Here is a 23,775-nt window from a genome sequence, read left to right on the forward strand (position 1 = left end):
TTCAAAGAGGAAGTTCCTGTTCCGACAGTTTGTTTCCTGAAAACCTTTTAGAATTTCTGCTTCTCCCAACAAGTTTTATTGTATTTTTGTCCTATTCCCTGAGGACATGTTGATTAGAATTCCTGATTATACTTGAACAGAACGAGGAGCTTACGTAACACTAAGCCTTTTCTAATAAAGTCTCTGATTCCTTAAAGTGTAAAAGATTCCTCTAAGGAGCATGTGAAAGCCCCGATGTCTGCGCTCTGAGTGCTATTCTACTTTATAAACTGCTTCTAAATTGTTCCAGTGTGATTGTATCCAGCAGAGATGTGTAGGGGTTTTAATACGTGCTTGCTGCCTTTACAAAAATTACAAATGTACACTTCTGCTGCACATGTGACAGTCAAAAGAAGTTGTCATGTTCCATGATTTTCATTTTTATTCCAACACAATGCAGGTCAAACATGTTATGGGACTTGTGCGATTTTGCTGGCTTCCTTTATACTGCTTGTGAACTGTCAATTAATTTAGTTGTAAATTTCTTTAAAACCAAACAAATTATGATTTTAAAAGTTGTCAACATTCACATATTATTCTGTGGCACATATGTATCATACAAAGACAACTCACTGAAAAAGCTAATGAAAGAACAAACCACTGTGTGAAACAACCAGAAGAGCAACATGTTATGTCTTCTACAACAATTTATGTAATGTCTGAAGAATCATTTTCGGATGTGTAAGATGGAAATGGAGCGTGATCCTACCCTTCAGCTAGAGTGTCATGCTTTCTTCCCTCTATCCTATTTTATCTGCAATTTAGCTGCAACCGAGTACATTCGAATAGGGCACCCTCTGACTCAAATAATGTACAAATTATTTTTAAAAGCATTGACATCAAAATTACGAAAAGTAGGCAAGGCGATGAAAGCGCCTGTGAGATATGACCCCAGCTGGTTGACTAAATTGGCTATTGCCTGTGTTCAGGGATGCATGATGCTCTGTGTTGGAGAAGCGATAACGGTACAGGAAAGAACTTCAATCCACTGTCACCCCTGTTGGTTACCACATGGACTTGCATGTCACTAAGTGGAATGTGTCTTTTCCGACTATCTTGAATGAAGAAAGTAACACTTTAGTAGCACTTAAGTGGAACATACTTATAGCACTTTGTAGTTTGGTCTTCTTGAAGAAATTGTACTTTCTTGATTCTTGTTCTGAGTTTGTACTCATTGCATTTATTGTAAGTCGCTTTGGATAAAAGCGTCAGCTAAATGTAATGTAATGATGGTGACAATTACTGACCTATTTCCATCAAAGGACTTGTCTCGGTTCTTGTCCTGTTAGACCTTAGTGCCATGTTTGACACCATCTATTGGCCTTAAATAAACTGCACTAAGTTTGTTTAAAGCATATTAGATCGATCTCAGTTTGTGTATGTAAAAGATGAAAGCTCGATAACCACCAACGTTAGTCACAGAGTTCCACAAGGTTCTGTCTTCGGACCAATTTTATTCACCTTATTTATGCTTCCTTAAGGCAATATTATCAAAAAACACCCCATACACTTTAATTGTTATGCAGATGATACTCATTTATATCTATCGATCAAGCCAGATGAAACCAACCAGGTCGCTAAACTTCAAGCATGTCTTGAGGACATAAAAACCTTTAACTCCCACGTAAAACAAATCTCAAGGACTGCCTTTTTTAGTCTACGTAACATTAAAGAAAATCAGGCACATCCTGTCTCAAAGCGAAACAGAAAACTTAGTCCATGTGACGAGGGATAAGCTCTATACTTTATATATTGTAGGACTGCAAAGCTGTAAAATGATCCAAAATTGCAATGTTAAGCAGAGGCTGTAGAGCATAGCTTTGAGTAATAGTCAAAAGCCTGTGCACCCAGGCTGGATACAATGTAGACTAATGGCACAGTAAAACAATTGTCTTTTCGAATGTACTTATTTCTTTCCAAAAGACGACCAAGTAATCATATTAGATATCACAGGTCATTGCCCAGCCGGGTGATCTCGTCCAACAGGAAGTCAATGTCCTCTCGCTGTGTTGCGGGATTGGAGAACACGCATCTGAAGAAATTAACTTTGTCTCCCAAAGGCTGATAGCCAATCATGACAGAGCCCTTCGCCATCATCCTGCCTTTGATCCGAGGTGCCACCTGCAGAGACATGAAGAGTAAGAACCACTTTTCTCTGCTCGGTCAGTCGCCTTCAAATTCGTTTCACCCATTTTCCTGGCCATTACTGAGGGAGTCCAGAGGAAACACTGATATTCTGTACTAACCTGATGGAGTCTTGCGTCTCTATCAGGTCCAGGGGTCAGGCCTCTCAGACTTGGAGGGTTGTACCAGAAACACACGTTGCTGTGCTCCGGCTGTGTCAGAGGCAGAGGACAAATGTGCTCAGAAAGAATTGATTGGGGATTTAAATGGATAAGGAAACGCTGAACTAAAAACCCCAACCAAATAACGATAATGCCTTGTAATAATCTGTACATGTTTAGTGCATGTCACACAGTGTGATCAAATGGTAAATTACCCCCTGACAACCAGCCTTACTTTATTTTTCAAGACCAGTTCGAAGTCTGTCCTCCTCTGCAATTGATCATACAGATACTCAGCATTCTCTAAGCATTTGTTCACCTGTGATCCAAAGCCCTCGGAGCCCTGAGAGCATGAGTGACAAACAAAGACAAGACAGAGACACAAAGTTAAACAGGCATGCCGAAATCTTATCACAAAGTCTAACAAAGGGGTTCGATTGAGACTAATCAGTGAAAAGTGAAGAAACTGTAAAACCAAGCAGCACCCAATAATGTAAAAAAGGAAATGTCATGTAGACACACTGTCATGGAGCCAGTTTTCTCCACCCCAATAGGTCCTTTGCTCTTGCTCAACATATGTATGTGCTGTGGTGTCTGTGTGTGTGTGTGTGGACGGACGGATGGACTCTGCACCTGCCAGGAGATGCTGGACTGTGGTGGTGAAAATACATATTTTAAAGAAAATAAGAAGAGCTGTTTAATTTGGCCTTTACTGAAATCAACCTCAACACCACCTGGATCTGTATCCCTTCTGATAACAATGTATTCAACCTGCTTAAGCCCTTTTTCACATTGCATAAGACTGAACCAGGATGGAGATATGCAGCTAGTCATCAAAATCAGTGAGACCTGAGCCACCAACTTGGGTTGTAAATGAGTTTGTGTGAAGGCAGATGAAGGCCAGGGAACCAGGAAAGGAAAGTGTCCAACATTAACTGAATATCAGATACAGTCCGGTTCAAAGCACAGCAAGTAATGTGTAAAGAACAATAACCTTATCACACTGGGGTTTCACTGATACACTACATGAATACCTTTGCTTTCCACATGAGCCAAAACTTAAAGACATCAACATGTCGGCCACACTGGATGCTCTTATCTCCAGTATCATAGCTCACGTCGTAGTTTTTGTCTGTCTGGAAAAGGTACTCAGCCCCGAAATCATTACACTCCTGTAAGAGACCCTAGGAAGGAGAGAGGCATTAGACAATCATACAAGATACAGCTGGAGATCAAACATGGGCCGCCTTTAAGCCGGGCTCGGACGACAGGAGTTTCAAAATGTAAACCCATTTTGAAATTGGGTTGCATCATCACACGCATAAGGAGAATCTTTACAGATGCCCGTCTCTCTAATCTCAAAAATATACACACTAAAAGATTTACAAATAATGGCACATCATAATCCATAGGATATTATTAAAATGATCCAGCCAGATGGGGGCAATGCACCACCTCACGTGATCTCTCTCTGATGTGGTGCTACAACTTGCGTTCGTGATGCTTTGCATTGAGATAACAGTAAAGCAAAAGGCTCAACGCGTCTGGATGAGAAAATGGTTGGGGTTATAGGTAGAACCCTCTCAAAGGGTTCCAGGTGGAACCTTTTTCAAAGGTTCTACCAGGAACCAAAAAGGGTTTTCCTATGAGGACAAGCCGAAGAACTCTATATGGTTGTAGTTAGCACTTTCATTCCTAAGAGTGTACTGTACTAATATAATAATAAAAAAACTCAGATTATGAGATTAGAAACCCTCTTGTTTTCTTTCTGACCTGCTGCTGCTAACAATTTCAGCTAACAACTTTAATTTAATTTAGTTGTGCAAACCTTGCTGTGTTGTTCCCTGAGAACACAGAAGTTTACTCTAATAAGAACTGTCTTTTCAGAATAAACTTCTGTGTTCATGCATGTCACATGTAACGAGCAGAAATTGACACGTACAATTGAAATTGATAATGGAGGAGCACGTTGTGCGTCATAGTTTGGAGCATAGGGCCACTGATCAAGGTGCCATTTTTATGAGCTGAGAGACCGACCGTGTTGTCTGAGAAGTCTGTATAAAGTTTCATGGCAATCCATGGAAATAGTCGTCCCTTGCGGCCTTACCAGAAGGGCTGAAAACATTTAGTGAATAGCCTCCAAAGGTAGTTTATTGTGATACACACTTGAATTGAAGACGAGAGGATAATGTCTTACTCTCTTCTTGACTAGTATGGCAGAGCACTGCAGAGGGACTCCCATCATCTTGTGAGGATTCCATGTAACAGAACAGGCTCTGGAAAACAATTTCAAATTTAACAATTCCACACTGACTGACTGGCATTTTACGCTCACATGGTTCTGAATACACATTTGCGGACTCCTGTACACATTTACAAATCTGATTAACTGACAAATGAATTGAGACACAGTTACACAACCTCCACACACATTTGGAAATAGCTTTGCTACAACAATTGCTCCATTTATTGCATATATTGTCAGTTGTCCTCGTGCTTTGCTTTATTATTCAAGCTGAATTCACAGTGCGTTGTATAGTGGTTGGTAGTTAGGTGGTTAGTAGATGCAGTTACCGTTCAATGCCCTGTAGTTTCATCTTGTGCCGGTCTGACATCAGCAGGCCTCCGCCCCACGCTGCCTGGAGGGACAGAGTTAAAATCAATAGATAGGGCACTCATAAATCATACTGATTGATTATGCTTTCTGGCTTAATAAATGCAGGTATGTGTATGTGTGTGACTGTGACGACCCGCCCACTCTGCACGTGGGACCCTGGGTGAAGATTGGCTTCCTGGTGGGAGGAGCTGGGACATCCCGCCTCCAGGCAACATTTCCGCTGTGCTCAAACTTTTCTAAATGTGACTTATTTTGTGTGCCTTACTCAATAACCACCATTACTGACCATATAGGAGGTTTGCTTTGCTCTCATAAGAGGCCTTAACTGAATGAGGGTGCAGACAGTTAACCACAGAATATTTATGTTAGTAACTGTTGTACAGATGGCTAATTAAGTAATCATCTTACCCCTGCCCTTATACACGGCTCCTTTATAAGATGTACATACCCTGCACAAACTCCTCATTTGAACACCTGACATTCAAACTCTACGGTCCCTAAACCCCTGGTCATCTCAATTATCTAACCCCTTCCCCTCCCCCTGGACATGCTTGGATGCTTCAACTTCACTCAGCACATCAATTTCCCCAACCACAGCCACACCCTGGACCTGGTCTACTCCACAGGACTCACCATCAACACCTCTCTGGCTCTGACCTCACCATCCCCGACCACCTAGCATCATCGACATCCCCATTCCAAACACATACATGTGCACCATCACTTTCTGTACTATCTAATCCATCTGCACCTCATCCCTGTCAGCCTGTCTCACTGAAAAATGCCCTCCTCCCCCCTTTTTTTAGCCCCTCCCCCACAGACCTGGTCAACCTCTATGATAACACAGTGTCCTCTTGCCTTGCCTCTCTTAAAACCAGAACTGTCCCCTGGTTCACACCTGAACTCATGAATCTCTCCCACTCCTCCACAGCGCCCCATACAGCAAATAATCCTCCTCATCACCTACAAAGCCCTTCACAACCCTGAACCCCTTCATACCTCTTTGACCTCCTGCACCAACACGCTCCCACCAGGCAAACTCAGATCTGCAGACGCCAACCTCCTTGTGTGTGTGTGTGTGTTTGAGAGAGAGAGAGAAAGAGAGAGAGAGAGAGAGAGAGAGAGAGAGAGAGAGAGAGAGAGAGAGAGAGAGAGAGAGAGAGAGAGAGAGAGAGAGAGAGAGAGAGAGAGAGAGAGAGAGAGAGAGAGAGAGAGAGATGGGGCGCCTTACATCCACATGCATCCACAGTGTGTCTCTTTGGCAGATGTCAGCTATGGCATTTAGAGGATCGAAGGCTCCGTACACCGTGGTGCCCGCTGTCGCATTCACATAGAATGGAACCAAACCCTGGAGAGAGAGAACTGAGGCTGGTCTCATCCAACAGAGTGTTGTGTGCTGTCTGTTCCAGCATCAACTGTGACTGTATCATCAGTGTTGGGGGTAACGAGTTACAAAGTAACGGATTACAGTAACGTAATTACTTTTATAGGTAACGAAGTAAAGTAACGCATTACACTCAAAATATTGGTAACTACACTACTTTACTAGACCTCAGTAACGCGCGTCCCTGCGTTAAACAAGCCATTTGTACCAGTCCGAAAAGTTCTCTTTTAGCGGCGCGCGAGTCACACGACACTTCCTGCATGAACAGTCTATCACAGAACTCGATCTGAGTGATTTGAGTGACGTAGCTGCTCGTGCGTAGAAGGAGGGAAGCGGGGAATGGATGAGACGGAGACGGAGTGCCCGGATCCAACTGGGAGGTTCTCTCCAGGTTCCCTAGGATTAAGGATATTGCAAAGCAATACAACACTCCAATACCATCAAGTGCACCTGTCTGTAATGAAGTGGAGCTTCTAATGAGGACCAAGACACGTCTGGTATGAACGGAATCCCTCTACTGGTGAACTGCAGTATTACAACTGTTAAAGCATTGAGAACACGCTCTTGCACCCGACATGTTTATATTTTCCACACGTAACATCAACATTAGTTTGCGTCATCAAGCACGTATAATTGTACTTTCTGCCTTCAACGTAAAAGCACTTCCTGTTTACATGCTCTTCACAATAAGAGTAAATCATGTAATAAAACAAGTCACAACACTGTCAAAAGGCTTTCAGCCTGGGCAGTATTGTTCTGACCCCAAGGAGGAACAGGCTGTCGGATAAAAGATTCAAGAGACTTTAACTCATGCGATACAATCGCTATTTTGAAGGGTCAGGGAATAGAGAAAAATGATCAACTTCATAGGATATAGTGCACTTTCTGTTTATTTAGGAAATGATGAAGTGGATTTTCTGTTCATTTAATTGCATTTTCAGTTTCTATTTTTTGGGTGAAGTGCATTTCTGTTTCTATTTTACGGGAAAAAGTGCCATTAATTTTTCTATTTTTCTTAAACCACTTAATGATTCCTATAACAAGCTGGTTTTGTTCTTAGGAGTCGGCCCCCATTTGGTTTAGTGGGGTCTCATGTTTCCAAAAGCCTGTTTTTAATGTGTTATGCTGTTTGACCTGAATTTCCCCACCATACACAGCCTCTTGTATCCTGTTGTTTGTGGATTTTAAAGTGAGGCATATTTCTTTGGTCAGACAGTGTGAACAGGGTTAATGTTCGTTCAAGTTAATGGCTGATGTTTATATGCCATTTTGTTTTACATGTTTACAATACACTATGTGGAAAGGCTAAGAGATGCCCTTTATTGAACATTGAAAATAAAGTGATGAAAGGGCCATGATGTTTGTCCATGCATCTTTGCGGTTAATTTAGACATTTGCTTAAAAAAATGGAAAGTAAAGTACCTAGTAGTGAAGTTACTTTTCAAATGCAGTAACTAGTAAAGTAATCTAGTTACAATTTTCAGACGGAACTAGTAACTTGTGACTAGTGACTTTTTCTGAGTAACTACCCCAACACTGTGTATCATATATAATACATCTCAATTAAATTCAAGGATGAGGTTTTGATGACAAATCAGAAATCTTAAATAATGTCTTAGTAATGTGAAAAAGGGTATTTTGAACACATTTAGTATTTTTTCTCATAAAAACTATACAGGAGTGTTCTTCTGGACATTTGCTGTCTTTCATTCATACCTTTTCTTCAGCGGTAACAATGGAAGACTCAAGTTCAGCGGGAATCATTTTACCGCTTAAAGGAGCAGAAGTAGACCAAAGTTCAGTAAAGACCAATTATTAATGCATATAGTATAAAACGCATATACAGACCCCTGACACCAGCCTGCCTTCTACATGTGCTCTAAAAGAGTTCAATCATCATACTCGATGCACAATAAACGTAAAAATAGTACAATGTATTTGAAATTTAAGCCTATACTATGTGTTAACTGCCACAAACATGTAGTATAAGCTACAGAATGTTTACTAGCCCATGGACAAATTTACCCCAAAGATGCACACACAGATACATACAAAGATGCAACAGGTGAGCAAACATTTCCATTGTTGTGCATCACATTGACAACTAAAAACCCCTTTGTGTACTTTGAACTTACCCACCTTTCATCACATTTCACCATGAACACATTCTCACTGCCCATCCCCAGCACCGCTGCAGATTTCTTTACTGAGTAGTGACTCTGAAATGAGTGAAAATACAGCCATTCATCTTCATTTGTCTCAATTCAAAGACACTGCAAACAGGTAGACGTTTCATTCAGCTGGCAGAAGTGGCTGCATTGTTTGGTTCTAAGAAAAGGTTCCCAGGTGCACATGTCAAGAGCCCTGCTCATATCTGTGTGTGTGTGTGTGTGTGTGTGTGAACAAAGGTTGCTGTTACTGAGATGCCGTCTTTTGTTTGGAGATAAAAAGCTCTCTGGTACGTGGGCAGACCCAGTGTGTATTCCTAATTTGAATTGGTTGCAGTGCTCTCTTTGTTTGATCGATATCTCACCTGTGCAATTGTTAAAAGAGATAAGAAGGAAGCAAGATGGCTCATTGGTTAGCTACTTTCATTATCAGATCCAGAACATTCTGAATGTTATTGATTATGAGTATTTTTGGGGGTTAGATGCCTGATATGAGGTCAGTGGTTAACATAGGCACCTGTGCTTGTAAAGCCATAGTCTTCCGGCCACTCAAAGCACTTTAACACAACATGTCATCATTCACCCATTCACACCCTGGCCATCAGTGCATGAATGGGTGTGAATGGGTGAATAATTACATTTAGTGTTAAAGCACTTTGAGTATTCGGAAGACTAGAAAAGTGCAAGATAAGTGCAGTCCATTTACCATTTACCAAGTCTATATACTTGTGTTTGCATTTGATCTTATTTTCTCCAATAATCCAAAATCCAACACAAAAATTCCATTGGCTTTTTGTCGAGGGAACCAGTGCGACGCTGACTTCAGGGGTTGACCTACAGCAATAAGTCATCCCTGAATCACTCTATTAGATAGAAGAAGAAGAAACTAGCAATAGCTATTACTAACTTATATGAAAATCTGTTTTTGCTGATATAGCCATTGTTATTTAGCTGGCTCTTCACTTCTCTAATGGGCTCGTTTTGTCAATTACTTTCAATTTAAGTCAGGAGGAGAGAGAACAGCTGTACAGTGATGGCTGCCCACCCAAGCCTCGTTTTGAAACCAAGATGGCGACGCATGTGATTGTGTGAATTCCAAATGTGTCCCACAACAATACATTCACATCATCTTCCTCCATCAGACTGCATCCAGAAGACGTTAAAACTTAGTTAAAGACTTAATCAATAACATTCTGAATTAAACACATTGTTTTTACCTGCTGATGATGGAAGTAGCTAACGAGTGAGCCAGGTCACTTCCTTCTCAGCTCTATAACCAATTATGTTTAGGGATTCAATGGTGACTGGGTCCGCCCACTTACTGTCAAAAAGAATACCAGCTGAACAGTTTGCGAGCAGAAGGGCAATGATAGTAGTTGGGCTCTCGGGGATAACAGTTTCCCAAACTACCTTGGATTCTGCCCTTGCCTAAAGCATGGTTTACTTTCTTGCAGGCTACAATATTGCTGATGGGAGCAGACTTATTCTGCCTGCGAAATATACGGATCGGGTAGCGAGTGACTCTTCAATGTGAATACCCCTTAAATCCCAAATGGGGTTAGTAATAGTGTGTGAGTTGTGATTACTTGTTCTGAAGTGAAGAGGGCCAGCTGAGGCAAGACTCCAATCCCTCTGGTCTTCACCTCTGGGTAGAAGTGATATCTGGCCAACAGGATGCTGTACAGGTTGGATATTGTGCCACCTTCAGGAAATGGTAAATGGTTAATGGACTTGTACTGTATACAGTATGAACTGTATGTCGATACTGTACAATTTTAGAAGTTTCAATGTTATTATTTGGAACTTCCTCCGTTAACACACTGAGAATAATGGTTAATGCATAATAGTTAAACTGTTGCTTAAATGTCCCTGAATTTTTGTCATTCAGTGTCTCTCTAAACATCAATCATCCATTCCTGTCATACCTTCCTTGCATGTATTACCTGGACAGAAAATTCCGTCTCCCACATCCTCAGACCAGCCCAAAATGCTTTGCATCTTCCTCAGCAGAAACTCCTCCATGAGGACGAAAACAGGGGACACTTCGTATGTAAACCTGGTAAAAGGATTTTTTTGTATTGTGTTATAATTGTCTTCTTATCAGACATATCATGTTTAGATTCCTGAATTGCAGAGATATTAAATTGCATTAGAAAACAGTCGAGGATTACTTTGTGAAGTCAACATTTGTTTTTTTTGTGAAGTGTGCCATGGCTGATTTGCATCCAGTGGCAGTTTTAAACCAAACAGCAACAACATTTAAACCTGTTTAAATTATGTTAACCTTTTAAAATCAAATCCCCCCCTAGGGGGACTGAGCGATTGTTATATAAAACTGTAAATCATAGCTTGTTTTAAGAAGAAAAAAGGCCCAAACTGCTGTATCTGGAAGTATTGAACACCATAAGTAATATACAAGTGAAATATATAGTTTGGTACATAACTAAATTTAAATGTCACAGATGTGGGGAAATGTGCCCCAATGCAAATTGTGGAGACTTCGCCGGAATTTTCTCTGTACTAAACCCTCTCTTACTTTGTTCTGCTTCACTTTATTAAAGTCAGCCTTTGCAGAGAGAATGTTCACATATTGTGCTATGATTTGGGTTAGAGTTGGACCTTACAGCTGCATCATTTCAAAGAAAAAATCCTGAAAATGCTTTTTTTTCTAGGCAGAACTGAAACCTTTAAAAAATGTTCTGTGTGTCATCTTCATTTAATCTTAACCAGTAACATATAGACTGATATTTACACATCTGAACAAAATCTCACATGTGTAGCCTTTTATTATGACCAGAATTATTCAAATAGCCCTGGTGGTTGCAAAGATAGACCCTTTTTAGTTTGGGTATGCACTTTTCGAAGAAAGAGTCTAACAATAGGTGAGTTTTTAAAAGGTTTTAAGGCTTAAGTTAGCCATATAAAGGGGCTGCTTTGAGTGGCAGGTGTTACGTCACTAGTCGCTAGCTGCCTCAGCTCCGACCACAATCCACCTCATTAAACCTTTTTTGGAATCGATGGGAGTTACTTTGAGTTTAGCACATCGCTTTTTTCGGCTCATTTTCTGTAGCGTAGTGAAATTAACAGCTGGTTAGCTAACTAGTGGACAGTTGACTAGTTAGCTAGCTTGCTAATTCCAGCCGCAGTGCTGGGTCTAACCCCTCTCTGCCTCACTCCCCGTCACTCTGGAGAGGGAAAGGCTGCCTAGCTAGCTAAGCCAGCCATCCGTGTCCGGGAACACCGGATCTACTTCCGATCTCTCTCCGGCAAGTTGTGACCAAATGTACGGCCCCCCTGATTAGGGTTGGGTACAGAGAACTCCAACATTCTCGGTTCCAACACGTCCGGTACCTACCGGACCGAAAAGCAACGCAGATTTCGGTGCCAGAGCTGATTTTTACTCTACTCTGTAATGTTGCACGGTATATAGATACTAACAAGGTAGCGCGGTATCCGTACATTAAAAACAATACGATTTTGATGTATCGTTTCTCTATTAAAATAGCGCGGATCAAAGTGTACTCGCTGTTCTGCTCTCGGTTGTCCACCTGCATGCAGAGCGGGGCTCGAGGGGGCGGGGCTTCCAGCACTCGCACACCACACGTAACGCGTGCACACAGAGATCACTGGAGACACGAGCACAAGCTTTTGAACGTCCGTCCTCGGCTTGCTGGAACAAATCTCTCCCAGTTGATATTAATGATGACGTGTAGTCCAGTAAAGCTGCAGTTTGTAGAATCCAACAGTGTCTGAGTTCTGTTGCACACGGTCCCAATCAGGCCACTTGATGCTTGTGTCTGTTCTTTTTTTTTTAAATATATATTGTTTATAGTTTGAAGTTAAAAGGTTTGAAGCTGTAGTTTGAAGTCAAGTGTTTTGTATGTATTTATTTATATCTATAGTATACTTTAAACAGTTAAAGTATTGTTCAATTTGAAGAAAAAAAATTGCCTTGGCAATGAAAAAGTATCGGTTCAGGCACCGGTATCGTTTTAAAAGTATCGGTTTAGCACCGGTATCGGAAAAAACCCACACGATACCCATCCCTACCCCTGATGGGTGTTGTCATCATAACAACTAACAACAATCGCCATTTTCTTTTATACTCGTCAAATAACCACAGGAAACAGTTCAATGTCCGTTCTACTTCTCGTCTAAATCCTAAATACTTTCCACTGATGAAGAGATCTTACATATTCGTGTTGGCTGTCGAGGTTAACCATTCGCCTGCTACACCAACCACATCCAGACCTGAAGACAGCTGGTTCAAGAAACGGGGATGGCCTGGAAAAACAGAGACAGAACCTGAATCGTTCTACGAGTTGTTATTTTTTTGTAGCTTTACATGAAAGAGATTAAATGAAACTGCTTTAGTGCTGTTTAAAACGTTTTGAACAATTTTGTGAATTTAATGTGGTGTAGTTTTGTGTTTGTGCAAAAAAGGTGATCGTACTTCTGCTTTCGCTGTGCGTCATGCTGTTGTTAAAACGTTTATTTTTATTTGTGTTATTGTGTCCAGGTGGCAACCTCCAGGCAGCAATGCCGTAGTGCCTTCAGCTCATTTAAAATGCAGCATCCAGAGTCCGTACACGTACACAAAAAATTGAACATATTACTCTGTGATTACAAATCTCTTCATTAGCTCAGGGAACAATCAAGAATCACCTTCGAAATCCTGATAATTGTTCAAAACGCCAACTAGTTTGGCGCCTCAGTACATTTTTGACTTGCTCACTGCTTATAACTTGAATAGACCTCTAAGGTTATCAGGCCCAGGTCATCTTCTAGCTGTACCTAGTATAAGATCCAGGTTTGGTGATGGAGCAAATCTGTTACCGGATCTCTGGAACAAGCTGCCTGATGTCTTGAGATCTCAACATTTCATAAGCAGACAAAAAATGGTCCTATTCCCCCAGGCGTATTTATGTCTATTATTATGTCCTATATTGTAAAGCACCAAGAAAATATCCAAGACCAAGATGGCGATGGACACAATGCCAACTCGAGGCTTCAAAGCATTGTGACTGTGTGACTGTGTCCACTTTTAATCTTCATTTTATGGGCATGTCTTAGCTCCATGTAAAGGAAAAATTAAATGCATTTTGTTTATTTGCATCCCTACATCAATGACTCTGGCCAGGGCAATATTTACAAAACTGTCAATAATAATATAATAATCAACACACACACACACACACACACACACACACACACACACACACACACACACACACACACACACACACACACGCACGCACCTGTACGGACACCATATTTAAGTGTGTCTCTACAGTCCACTAGTATCTGCTCAAGAGTTTCTGGTTGGTCAGGCAGGTCCAGATTGAAGCACTCCAGTCCCTCCTTTAGCTGGTGAGGATGGTGGAAGTCCAGGACCTAAAACACAGGGAGCAGTATCATTCCATTATGTCATGTTCTGTGTCTAATATTTACTAATGTACACATGGAACCTCTGACATTTTATTACAGCTCTTCTGGTCTGTATCCAAAATGTTTCACAACACAAGAGCCCGCTACATCCCCACTAGCTGGCATCAGAAGAAAGTATGGTTTTCGTGGTACTAACTAATTTAGAAATGTACATTATTCTCGATTAAATTTATACAAGATTAAGAGCCTTCTGATTGCTTTTCAAAGGCTCTCAACATGGCACCAGCAAAGCTAACAGCGCTAACAGTGCAAACAATAGCAGAGCTACCAACTCTCACGGTTTCACCGTGTGACACACGCTTTTGCATGTTTTCACACGCACTCCCGCCACACAACCAATTTCTCACGGCAAAATTTTTTTGCTGATTTTGGGCCGAGGCGCGTTCGTTCCTTTTCAAACTCCCCGACGATAGATGGCGCTAAGGAGCGCATCTGTAAACCTATTCGCTGCATAGACATCCTATTTACCCCAAAGAGTCCCGAAGTTAGCAAACAGACACAACCCCGGGAGAAACTCAGGAGGAGCAAAGACTAAGGCAGACCTGGGCATCTTACGGCCCGCGGCTCTCCCAGTCTGGCCCGCGTGAGGTCAATCAAAAATGAAAAATAAATAAATAAGGTGCACGCCATGAATGCAATACAAACAGCACTGCTTTTACTTTGAAGGCGATTTATTTATGTGTGCGCGCACGCACGCGCGATTGTGCAGCCTCACTACGGGCAGTGTTGCCGACTTAGAGACTGAAGTGAAAGCGTATTGTTATGCAGTTTCTGTCGCGAGACCCCCGCCTCCCAAGGAGCCTCGTGCTGCAGTCTCCGCCTCCAGATTGAAAAATTAATCGCGCAAAGCCACCGCGGATCTGACTTGCGGTCTGATCCACTATGGCAGAGCACTTTAAGTCAGGATCTTCACTCTTCTCTCAAAGAGGAGAACGTTCCTCACATGAGGAAAGATGCTCAGAAGATGTTGGTTCTCTTTGGATTTACCTACATGAGAACAAACATTCTAGTGATGAAGTTCAACAGATCAGATCCTCTCTCACTGATACCCGTCAGCTGTCCTTCACATCTCCACCTCATTCAACCAGACTTCATGCTCTTGTTCAAGCCAACACAGACTGGACTTTTCTCACTGAGTAAGAACAACTGAACTGGAAAACATCAAAAGCACTTATTGCTTTTGTTTAAAGTTAATAAATTGCTGGTCTTTAACATACATATTTAAGGTACGGTTTACATTTTTTTAAACTTATTTTTATAGCCTTATTGTAACACGTATTATTACCAGTAGCAGCTCAAAACAATATAATTTACAGTTTTTTAATAAAGTAATAACATTCATATTGAGTTAATTGAATTAAGTTCAGACTATTGGTTCGGCCCTCCACAACAGTCCAAATTTCTCATGTGGCCCCTTGGGAAAATGAATTGCCCACCCCTGGACTAAGGTATGTTAATGACATGTGGTTCCCAAGCGCTCTTTGGTGACGTGATTGATTACGTTACTGTCATCTGTCCATCATCGTATGAAGCCCACCCTGACAATTTGATTGGTCCGAACAATTTTTGATTTTGGATCATTTCTCCCCAATGGAGCAGTGCCAGACCGAACTTCCAGACCTCAAATGTTGTGGGCGGGGCTAAGTTCGGCTGGTACCAGGCTACATCTTTAGCATACCACCCAAAAATCCACTAGAATGCATGAAATAACATCTACTTAAACCAAAATGTCCTGGGGGTGGACCATCAGCTATGTCTTTGCTTCACATAATGTAACCAATGTTGTCCATCTCCAGTAGGCCACCCCTATCAACGACTTTAGGCCCCACAAACCACCAAAATGCAGGGTATAACATGGGTACAATGCCAAACTAATTCAAATTTCCTGATATTTGAGCCACCAACGTGTGTGGCTGCGTGCGCGGCAAAATTTTGTTCACCCCCGACAAAATCTCACTCCAAGGTTTTTTGAAAAGTTGGCAGCTCTGCAATAGTAACAGTGGTGGCAGAGCTAATAGTGTTACAACACACACACACACACACACACACACACACACACACACACACACACACACACACACACACACACACACACACATACACAGGAGAATTACTTCATTTTCTGCTCCCTGATCAACCCCTTCTAGTAAAAATGACATTCCCCCAGAACTAAAACACATTCTCAATTACGTTTGACTAGAAACGTCCAGTTGCACCGGGGTCCGGTCTGAAGACCGCTTGCCCGACGGTGTGAGGCCGGTAACAGCCTCCGTCGCACCGGGTCCGCTCTTCTCTGGGTCAGGTTGTTTGGGAATGCAGCCCAAAGTGGGTGGTAAATTCCATATAGGGCAGTATACCACTGCAGTCAACTTAGCAGACACTCGGATCTCCGTGGTCAAATCAGCAGACACTGAGATTTTAGGAAACACATTAAAACGAGCGGAGAGATACACGTGACACAACACCCGGTTTTCAAAATACTGACTGATATGGATGTGTTCAGAACATTTCTGACCACATCCAAACATCTCAACTGTACCAATTCAGACATTTTATAAAGTAAAAGTCCTACATCTAAAAATCTCATTTCTAATAAACATGTTTTTGACTCTCCGCTCGTTTGAATGTGTTTCCTAAAATCTCAGTGTCTGCTGATTTGACCACAGAGATCAGAATATCTGCTCAGTATTTGTGAGTATTTGTAATATGTCAAATACAAACGTAATTCGGTAGAAAATCTGTTTCTAGTCAAACGTAATTGAGAATGCATTTTAGTTTTGGGGAACGTAATTTTTAGGAGACAGGGTTGCCTTGATATCTTTACATCGATTATAGTGATTTGCTTATATACCAAGTATAACTAAGTAACTACTGAGTATCAATTTATACTTCTATTGGACCTTTAATTAATGACCTTAAAAAAATGCTTGGTTGCTTCTGTTATTAAGAATTATTTAACAATTTGATGGCAGGATAGTAAAGTATTCTGACAATACTTTGTGTCGGTAGCTAATTACACATCAGAGCTGACCAGGATGGCATGTGGTGTTCACCAAGATTCAATACTGGGGCCTCTTCTGTTCAACATCTACATGCTTCCACTGGCTCAGATTATGAAAAACAACAAAGTGTGTTATCATAATTATGCAGATGACACAACTCTACACAACTATATCACCAGGGGACTATCTCATACAAGGGCTGGCTAAATGCATTGAAGAAATCAATAACTGGATGTGCCAGAATTTTCTTCAATTAAATCAAGATAAAACAGAAGTAATTGTTTTTGGTCCCAAGGACAAACGATTGAAAGTCAGCGCTCAGCTTCAATCACTAATGTTAAAAACCTCAAACCAAGCCAGAAATCTAGGTGTAGTTATGGATTCAGACCTCAACCTAAACAGCCATATCAAGACAATTACAAAATCAGCCTACTATCACCTGAAGAATATATCAAGGGTTAGAGGACTTATGTCTCAACAGGATTTGGAGAAACTTGTCCATGCATTTATCTTCAGTAGACTTGACTACTGTAACGGCCTCTGGCAACCCAAGTTCGAAGATCTGAGCTGGATGACTGTCCTTTAATTAACAATAGTAATAATAATAATAATAATAATAATAATAATGTATCCTTTATTTATCCCCTCAGGGAAATTCTTCTCTGCATTTGACCCATCCTTGGTTAAGGAGCGGTGGTCTGCCCTGTGAGGCATCAAAATCTGTTCTCTCTTTTGGTGGAGAGTTAATAAAAACTCCTACTCCTTGAAATCTTTGTGATCTGGGACATAGTACTGGTGGAATATACATGTTTATCAAGTCTGGAAGTGCTTTGTCTCATAGTGAAATCTCCCTTCACTTGTATACTTTATTATCTATTTGCGTATTATTTCCTGCCCAGCAGATAATAATAATAATACTTTTAATTTATATAGCGCTTTTCCAAATGCTCAAAGACGCTTGACAGAGACAGACAGAAGAAAAACAAAAAATATAGAAAGATAATTGAACAAACAAAACAAACAATCCCAAAAGGTAAAAATAAAAAGACTGGAGAAACTGCAACGGAATTAGTCCTGTAATGAAGGGTAGGGAGCAGGGAGTAGCAGGTGAAGGCGAGTTTGAAGAGGTGGGTTTTGAGGGCTTGCTTAAATGACGATAGGGTGGGAGCCTCACGGATGTGGATGGGGGGCATTCCAGAGGGGGGGTGCAGCAGCTGAAAAGGCCCTGTCACCCCAGGTCCGGCGCTTGGTCCTGATGACCTTCAGAGTGTTTGCATCAGCGGACTTGAGGCAACGGGTTGGGGCATTAAAGGGGAGGAGGTCTGCAAAGTAGGGAGAGGCCAGGTTGTTTAGGGCTTTGTAGGTGGTGAGTAACATTTTAAAGTCAATCCTGTATTTGACCAGGAGCCAGTGGAGGTTGCGTAGGACCGGGGTGATGTGGTCATAGCGGGAGGTGGAGGGGAGCAGTCGAGCGGCAGAGTTCTGAACATATTGAAGTTCATTGATAATTTTGTTGGAGGAGCCGTAGAGAATACTGTTGCAATAATCAAGTCTAGATGTTAAGAGGGCATGGATGAGAATTTTGGTGGTGGCAGAGGACAAGGAGGGCTGGAGCGAGCAATGTTCCTGAGGTGAAAGAAGGCAGTTTTGGTGATGTGGTTTGCGTGGGGTAGGAAAGAGAGGGTGGGGTCGAGAATGATGCCGAGGTTGCGGATCTGGGTGGAGGGGGTGTCGATGGAGCCGTCAATGTTTAGAAAGAGGGTCTGGGCTGAGCGGGTGAGGGAGTTAGGGCCGATGATGAGCATTTCAGATTTATTGCAGTTGAGTTTAAGAAAATTCTGCTGCATCCAGGATTTTATATCAGTGAGACAGGAGGTGAGAGTGGAGTGGGTGTCGTCAGCGTAACAGTGGAAATGAAGACCATGATGGCGGCTGATTTGTCCAAGGGGAAGGATGTAAATGATGAAGAAGAGGGGACCAAGCACCTTGGAGCCTTGGGGGACACGGTGGGCCACTGGGCAGGTAGAGGATTTACAGTTGTTTATGGCAATGAATTGATGTCGGTCTGAGAGACATGAGGTGAACCAGGAGAGGGCAGTGCCAGTTATACCAAGGGAGTGCTGGAGACGTGAGAGGAGGATGGAGTGGTTGATAGTGTTGAAGGTGGCGCTGAGGTCAAGAAGGATGAGGATGGTGAGGAAGCCAGAGTCAGCAGAGAGTAGTATGTCATTTGTGATTTTCAGGAGGGCGGTTTCTGTGTTGTGTTTTGAACGGAAGCCGGATTGGAAGGGTTCGTAGAGATTGTGGAGATTGAGGTGGGACTTGAGTTGTGATGCAACAGCTCTCTCAAGGACTTTGGACCGGTAGGGAAGGTTAGAGATGGGCCGGTAGTTGTTGGGGATGTCGGGGTCAAGACCAGGTTTCAGCACAAGGGTGACAGCAGCAAGCTTTAGTGTGGAGGGTACGAGAGGGTACGAGACCAGATGGAAGTGTTGCGATACTGTACAGGATTCAAACACAACTATGTTGTTCACTGACAAACAATTGAGTACCTTGGAGCTCCGCTGACTTGACTTGCTGATATAACCCAACAGGATGTCAACCAGCTCTTGCAGAAATTCTCTGGTCAGTTCCTCACCACCTGGAGCCGGGAGCAGATCTGGACACATTTATAGACAGATGTAACAGCTTTGTGGACACAGTTGACCAACAAAATGCAACATGTTGTCAAGCTATGGAAGGGAATAACCTAACATGGCAAATGCAACCTAAAAAAAAATATTTTCCAGATCTGTGTGCTATAAGTGAGGTGTGATTAGTCTGTAGAATATATTAGCAAGTGGCACAATATTTAGTGGCAAGATACATACAGTACATGTATTTGGTGGAAAAACCTAGTGTATAACGTTACACCAGCTGAGACATTATGAGTTTTGATTTGATTTAGTTTTTAAAATGCCAGCTACAAACACAAGCATGTGCATGTGTTTCAGTTTTACAAGTAACCGTTTTAACCAGCGACTCTCCGCCGTATGCGGCCGTGGTTAAATTCAGTATAACTAAACAAACTTACGGTAAGTCACTGACGTGAAATTTCACAGTTACTACTAAAACGAGCAGTGCAGTAGTAACTTCTATTTTTATGGCTTTTTTACATCTACGACAACCATTTACGTAAGTTACTACGAGCAACCGCGGTCGCATTCGGCTGAAAGTCACCAGTTGAACCGGGTCACCTGTTGCTCCGAAACGGTTGTGATCCTGTTGCAATTCTTTAGAAGGAATAATGATTCCGACAACAAGCAACAAGAGGTCATACCGTTGCCAACATATTTTTGATGGCGTTGGCTCTTAAAGGGTCTATTTAGACATCAGAAGCTGTACAAAGCTGGCCTGGCAGAACAGAAGACATTTTACGTACACATACTTACTTACATGCTTACAGAGACATGCTTACAGAGACAAAATAAAGCAACTTTTTACCAGCTGTCACACTGTCTCTTAGAAATCATATAATACTAATTTCCGATTGATCCGGATTGGATTTGAAATCAACATAATGAGGAAACAATTGTTAATGAATTTATCTGGCAAATCGCAGCTTGATGCAATTTATTAAAAACGAATGGATTCAAAAAGTGTGTAGAGAATTGTGTCATATCTTCAATTTCATACTTTGAGGGAAACTACAGGTTGATCAACTATTGTCAGATTTATTTATTTGAATGTTGTTGTGTCACTGAAAAATCATTTAGTTTGTTTATCCTCTAAATTCGCAGCATGATTGGGTTGGTTAAGATGAACGTACAGCCCCACGGACCCAGCCACAGAACATGACGGAGGCCTCCAAGTCCTGACTGGCAGCAGGACCAAACCTTGCGAGACTCTGGATAACCTGAGCTCTCACCTTTGCTGTAGAAGCGGCTGAAGTCAGCAGGTGTCTGCTCTCTGTCTTTTACTGCTGCTGAGTTCTGCTCTTTGTTCCTCCCAGTGTTCCTACCAATTATTCTGTCTGAAAGCACAAAACAGAAAAGCTTGTCAGCAAACAAGCAGCTGAAGTCTGTGGGAACGTTCATCATTTTCAGATCCTGTTGCATTTAAGTGTGCTCTATAAATCAACTGATTTGACTTTGCAACAGTCTCTGTCTTCTTTGATCAACCCATTGCATTCCCATACAACTACACTGCATTCTCAATTACGTTTCGAGGGAGACGTATTTTCTTAGTTTACGGTTATAATTTTCAACAGTTTAAAACATGTGTTTAACGTTGTAAACAAAACAAAACAAAAAATGCTTTCAAATTGACCCAATAAGGTTTAGGCAACATCTTTGTTGCATTCCAATACCCATACTACCATACTATTTAGTATGCCAGAAAAATATTTAGTATGTCCTAATACATAGTATGTAAAATGCAGTATCCAAAAATACCAGGATGTTCTACTGCTTCCGCTCGCATTTTGCAGTGTGCTTTTCTGTTGTTCTGCATTTTTTTATTAACTTCCGTACGTCCGTCCATCCTTCCATGGAGATATATATTCATCCATTCATCCATCCATGTTGCTATCTATGTATCCATCCATCCACCCATAGCTATCTATTCATCTAGCATCTATCTATCCATGTAGCCATCTTTTCATCATCCATCCATATTATCTATTCATCTATTCATGTAGCCATCTATTCATCCGTTCGTCCATGTTGCTATCTATCTATCTACCCATGTAGCTATATCTATTTGTACATCCATCCACCCCTATGTCCGTCGGTCAATTTATCTCTTAAACATTTAGCATATTATTCAAGTGGATAGAAGTAAAACATTTCATAAAGAACAACCCCCAACGCTGCTTACTGTAATGTACCTGTGTAACAATGCCGAACGAGTAACGTTTGCTTGCCGCTGTCCTGGCACTTGACTGACGCCTGTCACAGACTTGCCACATACTTGCCACAGCCTCGCCACTGACTACGCTTGCCAAAGACTCGCCGCTGTCCTGACACCTAGCTGACGCCTGCCACAGACTTGCCACACACTTGCCACTGCCAGTAATCAAACTCACTGTCTCTCCAAAAAAGGCTTTAAATCCCTGCACTATTCAGTTGATACATCATTCATGTCTAGTTACTTCACATTTAGTTTCATCAAACTGATCTTACCTGACAGCTGAGAGAAATCCATGTTGATTACAAATCAATGGCAGATGGTTAAAAGATGTGTAGAGCAGTGTAGTTCAGTCCCACTCTAACTGTTCTGATGTGAGAGTCAAATGAGACTCACGGACAGTGTGCTGTTAAAGAGCAGCAGGTAAAGAGAGGTGTGGTTTGCAGCCAGCTGCAGTTTGGCAGGGTGTAAGGAACGCCTACCTTAATGTAACATAATGCCAAGGGTTTTTCTACAACTTGCTCACAGTGCTAATGGAAAGTCCGCTTTAATAATATACAAACTATTTGTATAAAGCAATAAAGAACACATTTTCGCACTTCTCTTTTGATGTTTTTGTTTTATTTGACTCAGCTTTGAAGTACCCTTTGTGGACACACCCTTTAAGATGGGTGTGTCCACACTTTTCTTACGATCACATGGAGAAAAATAAAGAAGTTACATTTCAGAGACTATCTTAGTGGGCTTGAAGTGATTGAACCAGCAGTAAGATGATTGTATGACTATTAGATTAAACTCTGCAGCAAATATCACTCCTGCCTAGACCTTGATAAATGAGAGGTCCGACTCCAGGTGGCTCCTGATCAACTTCACTGGAATTCTGACAGATGATGGATGTTGACTGATTAGTATTTGTTTCTGAACGGGGCCTGGGTCAAGAAAAACAAACCTTGACCTAAAAGGAGTCCGCAAGGACAAATAAGAATAAAAAAAGAGGATGGAAGAAAAAGGGTGGATGTTTGATAGTGACATTCATTCAACATTGGAGTCCTTTAAACCTAAAGCAGGGGTCGGCAACCCGTGGCTCCGGAGCCACATGCGGCTCTTAAGCCCCTGTGTTATTGACAAAAATACATATATAATGTTTTATATTTTATTTTTTCCAGTGGACAATCCAGGGAAACCTCTTATCTTAGAGTTTGAGGTGATACTGTGTCACTGAAAAAAAAAAAAGTTTAACTAAGTTTAACATCCTATCACGTCGCTGTCACTGCCAACAATGCTGGCTGACCTGTATGCTTGATATGTGGCGAGAAATTATCAAACAACAAAACATTTAATGTTGGAAGACTCTTCCAGAACAAACACACAGCATCTGATGAAAAGTATCAAGCTGCAGATGAGCGAAAAAGAGCAATTCCTCAACTGCTGCAGCAAACTGAGCAAAGTAAATATATTTTCAGGAAGTGGATCAAGTCTCCAAACTCAACTCCTGCTGCTGGTTCTGTGGCAGCTCATCAGACAGCGAGGCGTCCGCTAGTAAAAATGGATCCGTCCTCGGGAGCGTTTCCAAACTCCTCCATGTTCGGTGCTCTAGTCTAAAACTACGCATAGTAAAAGATATGCGTTTTAAAATGGAAACGTAGTAGACAACATGCAAATTATGTGGAGGACAGGGTTCGAACATGTTACATTGTGGTTGAAGGACGAACACTCTACCACATGAGCAACAAATATAAGCAGGACTCAAGATCTGCATAGTTGATGTCAATGTAGGCCGACACATGACAGTGTATTTTTTTAGCAAATAGCAATACAATGTCAAGAATTGTCTTTATTCTTGTTCTCTTAACAATAAATACACCAAACTATAGTTTTTGTATATATAATATGACTATATATAAAACTTTATAAGCTGTGATATCAAATAGCTTTTACGGCTCTA

At 41.6% G+C, this 23,775-nt stretch overlaps 1 protein-coding gene across 1 annotated transcript; it reads right to left on the reverse strand.

The window, feature by feature from the left end:
* Nucleotides 1-1,802: 1,802 nt before the first annotated feature.
* Nucleotides 1,803-22,127, reverse strand: LOC306745136 (glutamate decarboxylase 1-like; the record flags this gene model as incomplete). The annotated part of the gene is made up of 16 exons (XM_079227881.1): nucleotides 1,803-2,160; nucleotides 2,286-2,375; nucleotides 2,560-2,667; nucleotides 3,359-3,508; nucleotides 4,522-4,600; nucleotides 4,899-4,963; nucleotides 6,173-6,289; nucleotides 8,042-8,096; nucleotides 8,465-8,544; nucleotides 10,080-10,195; nucleotides 10,437-10,549; nucleotides 12,687-12,777; nucleotides 13,752-13,887; nucleotides 19,496-19,602; nucleotides 20,851-20,955; nucleotides 22,106-22,127. 16 exons carry the CDS (start codon nucleotides 22,125-22,127, stop codon nucleotides 1,987-1,989), a joined length of 1,608 nt encoding a protein of 535 aa, XP_079084007.1. The 3' UTR covers nucleotides 1,803-1,986.
* Nucleotides 22,128-23,775: the final 1,648 nt, after the last annotated feature.

Source organism: Taurulus bubalis (assembly GCF_910589615.1).
Source record: "Taurulus bubalis genome assembly, chromosome: 1".
NCBI classification, from domain to species: Eukaryota; Metazoa; Chordata; class Actinopteri; order Perciformes; family Cottidae; genus Taurulus; species Taurulus bubalis.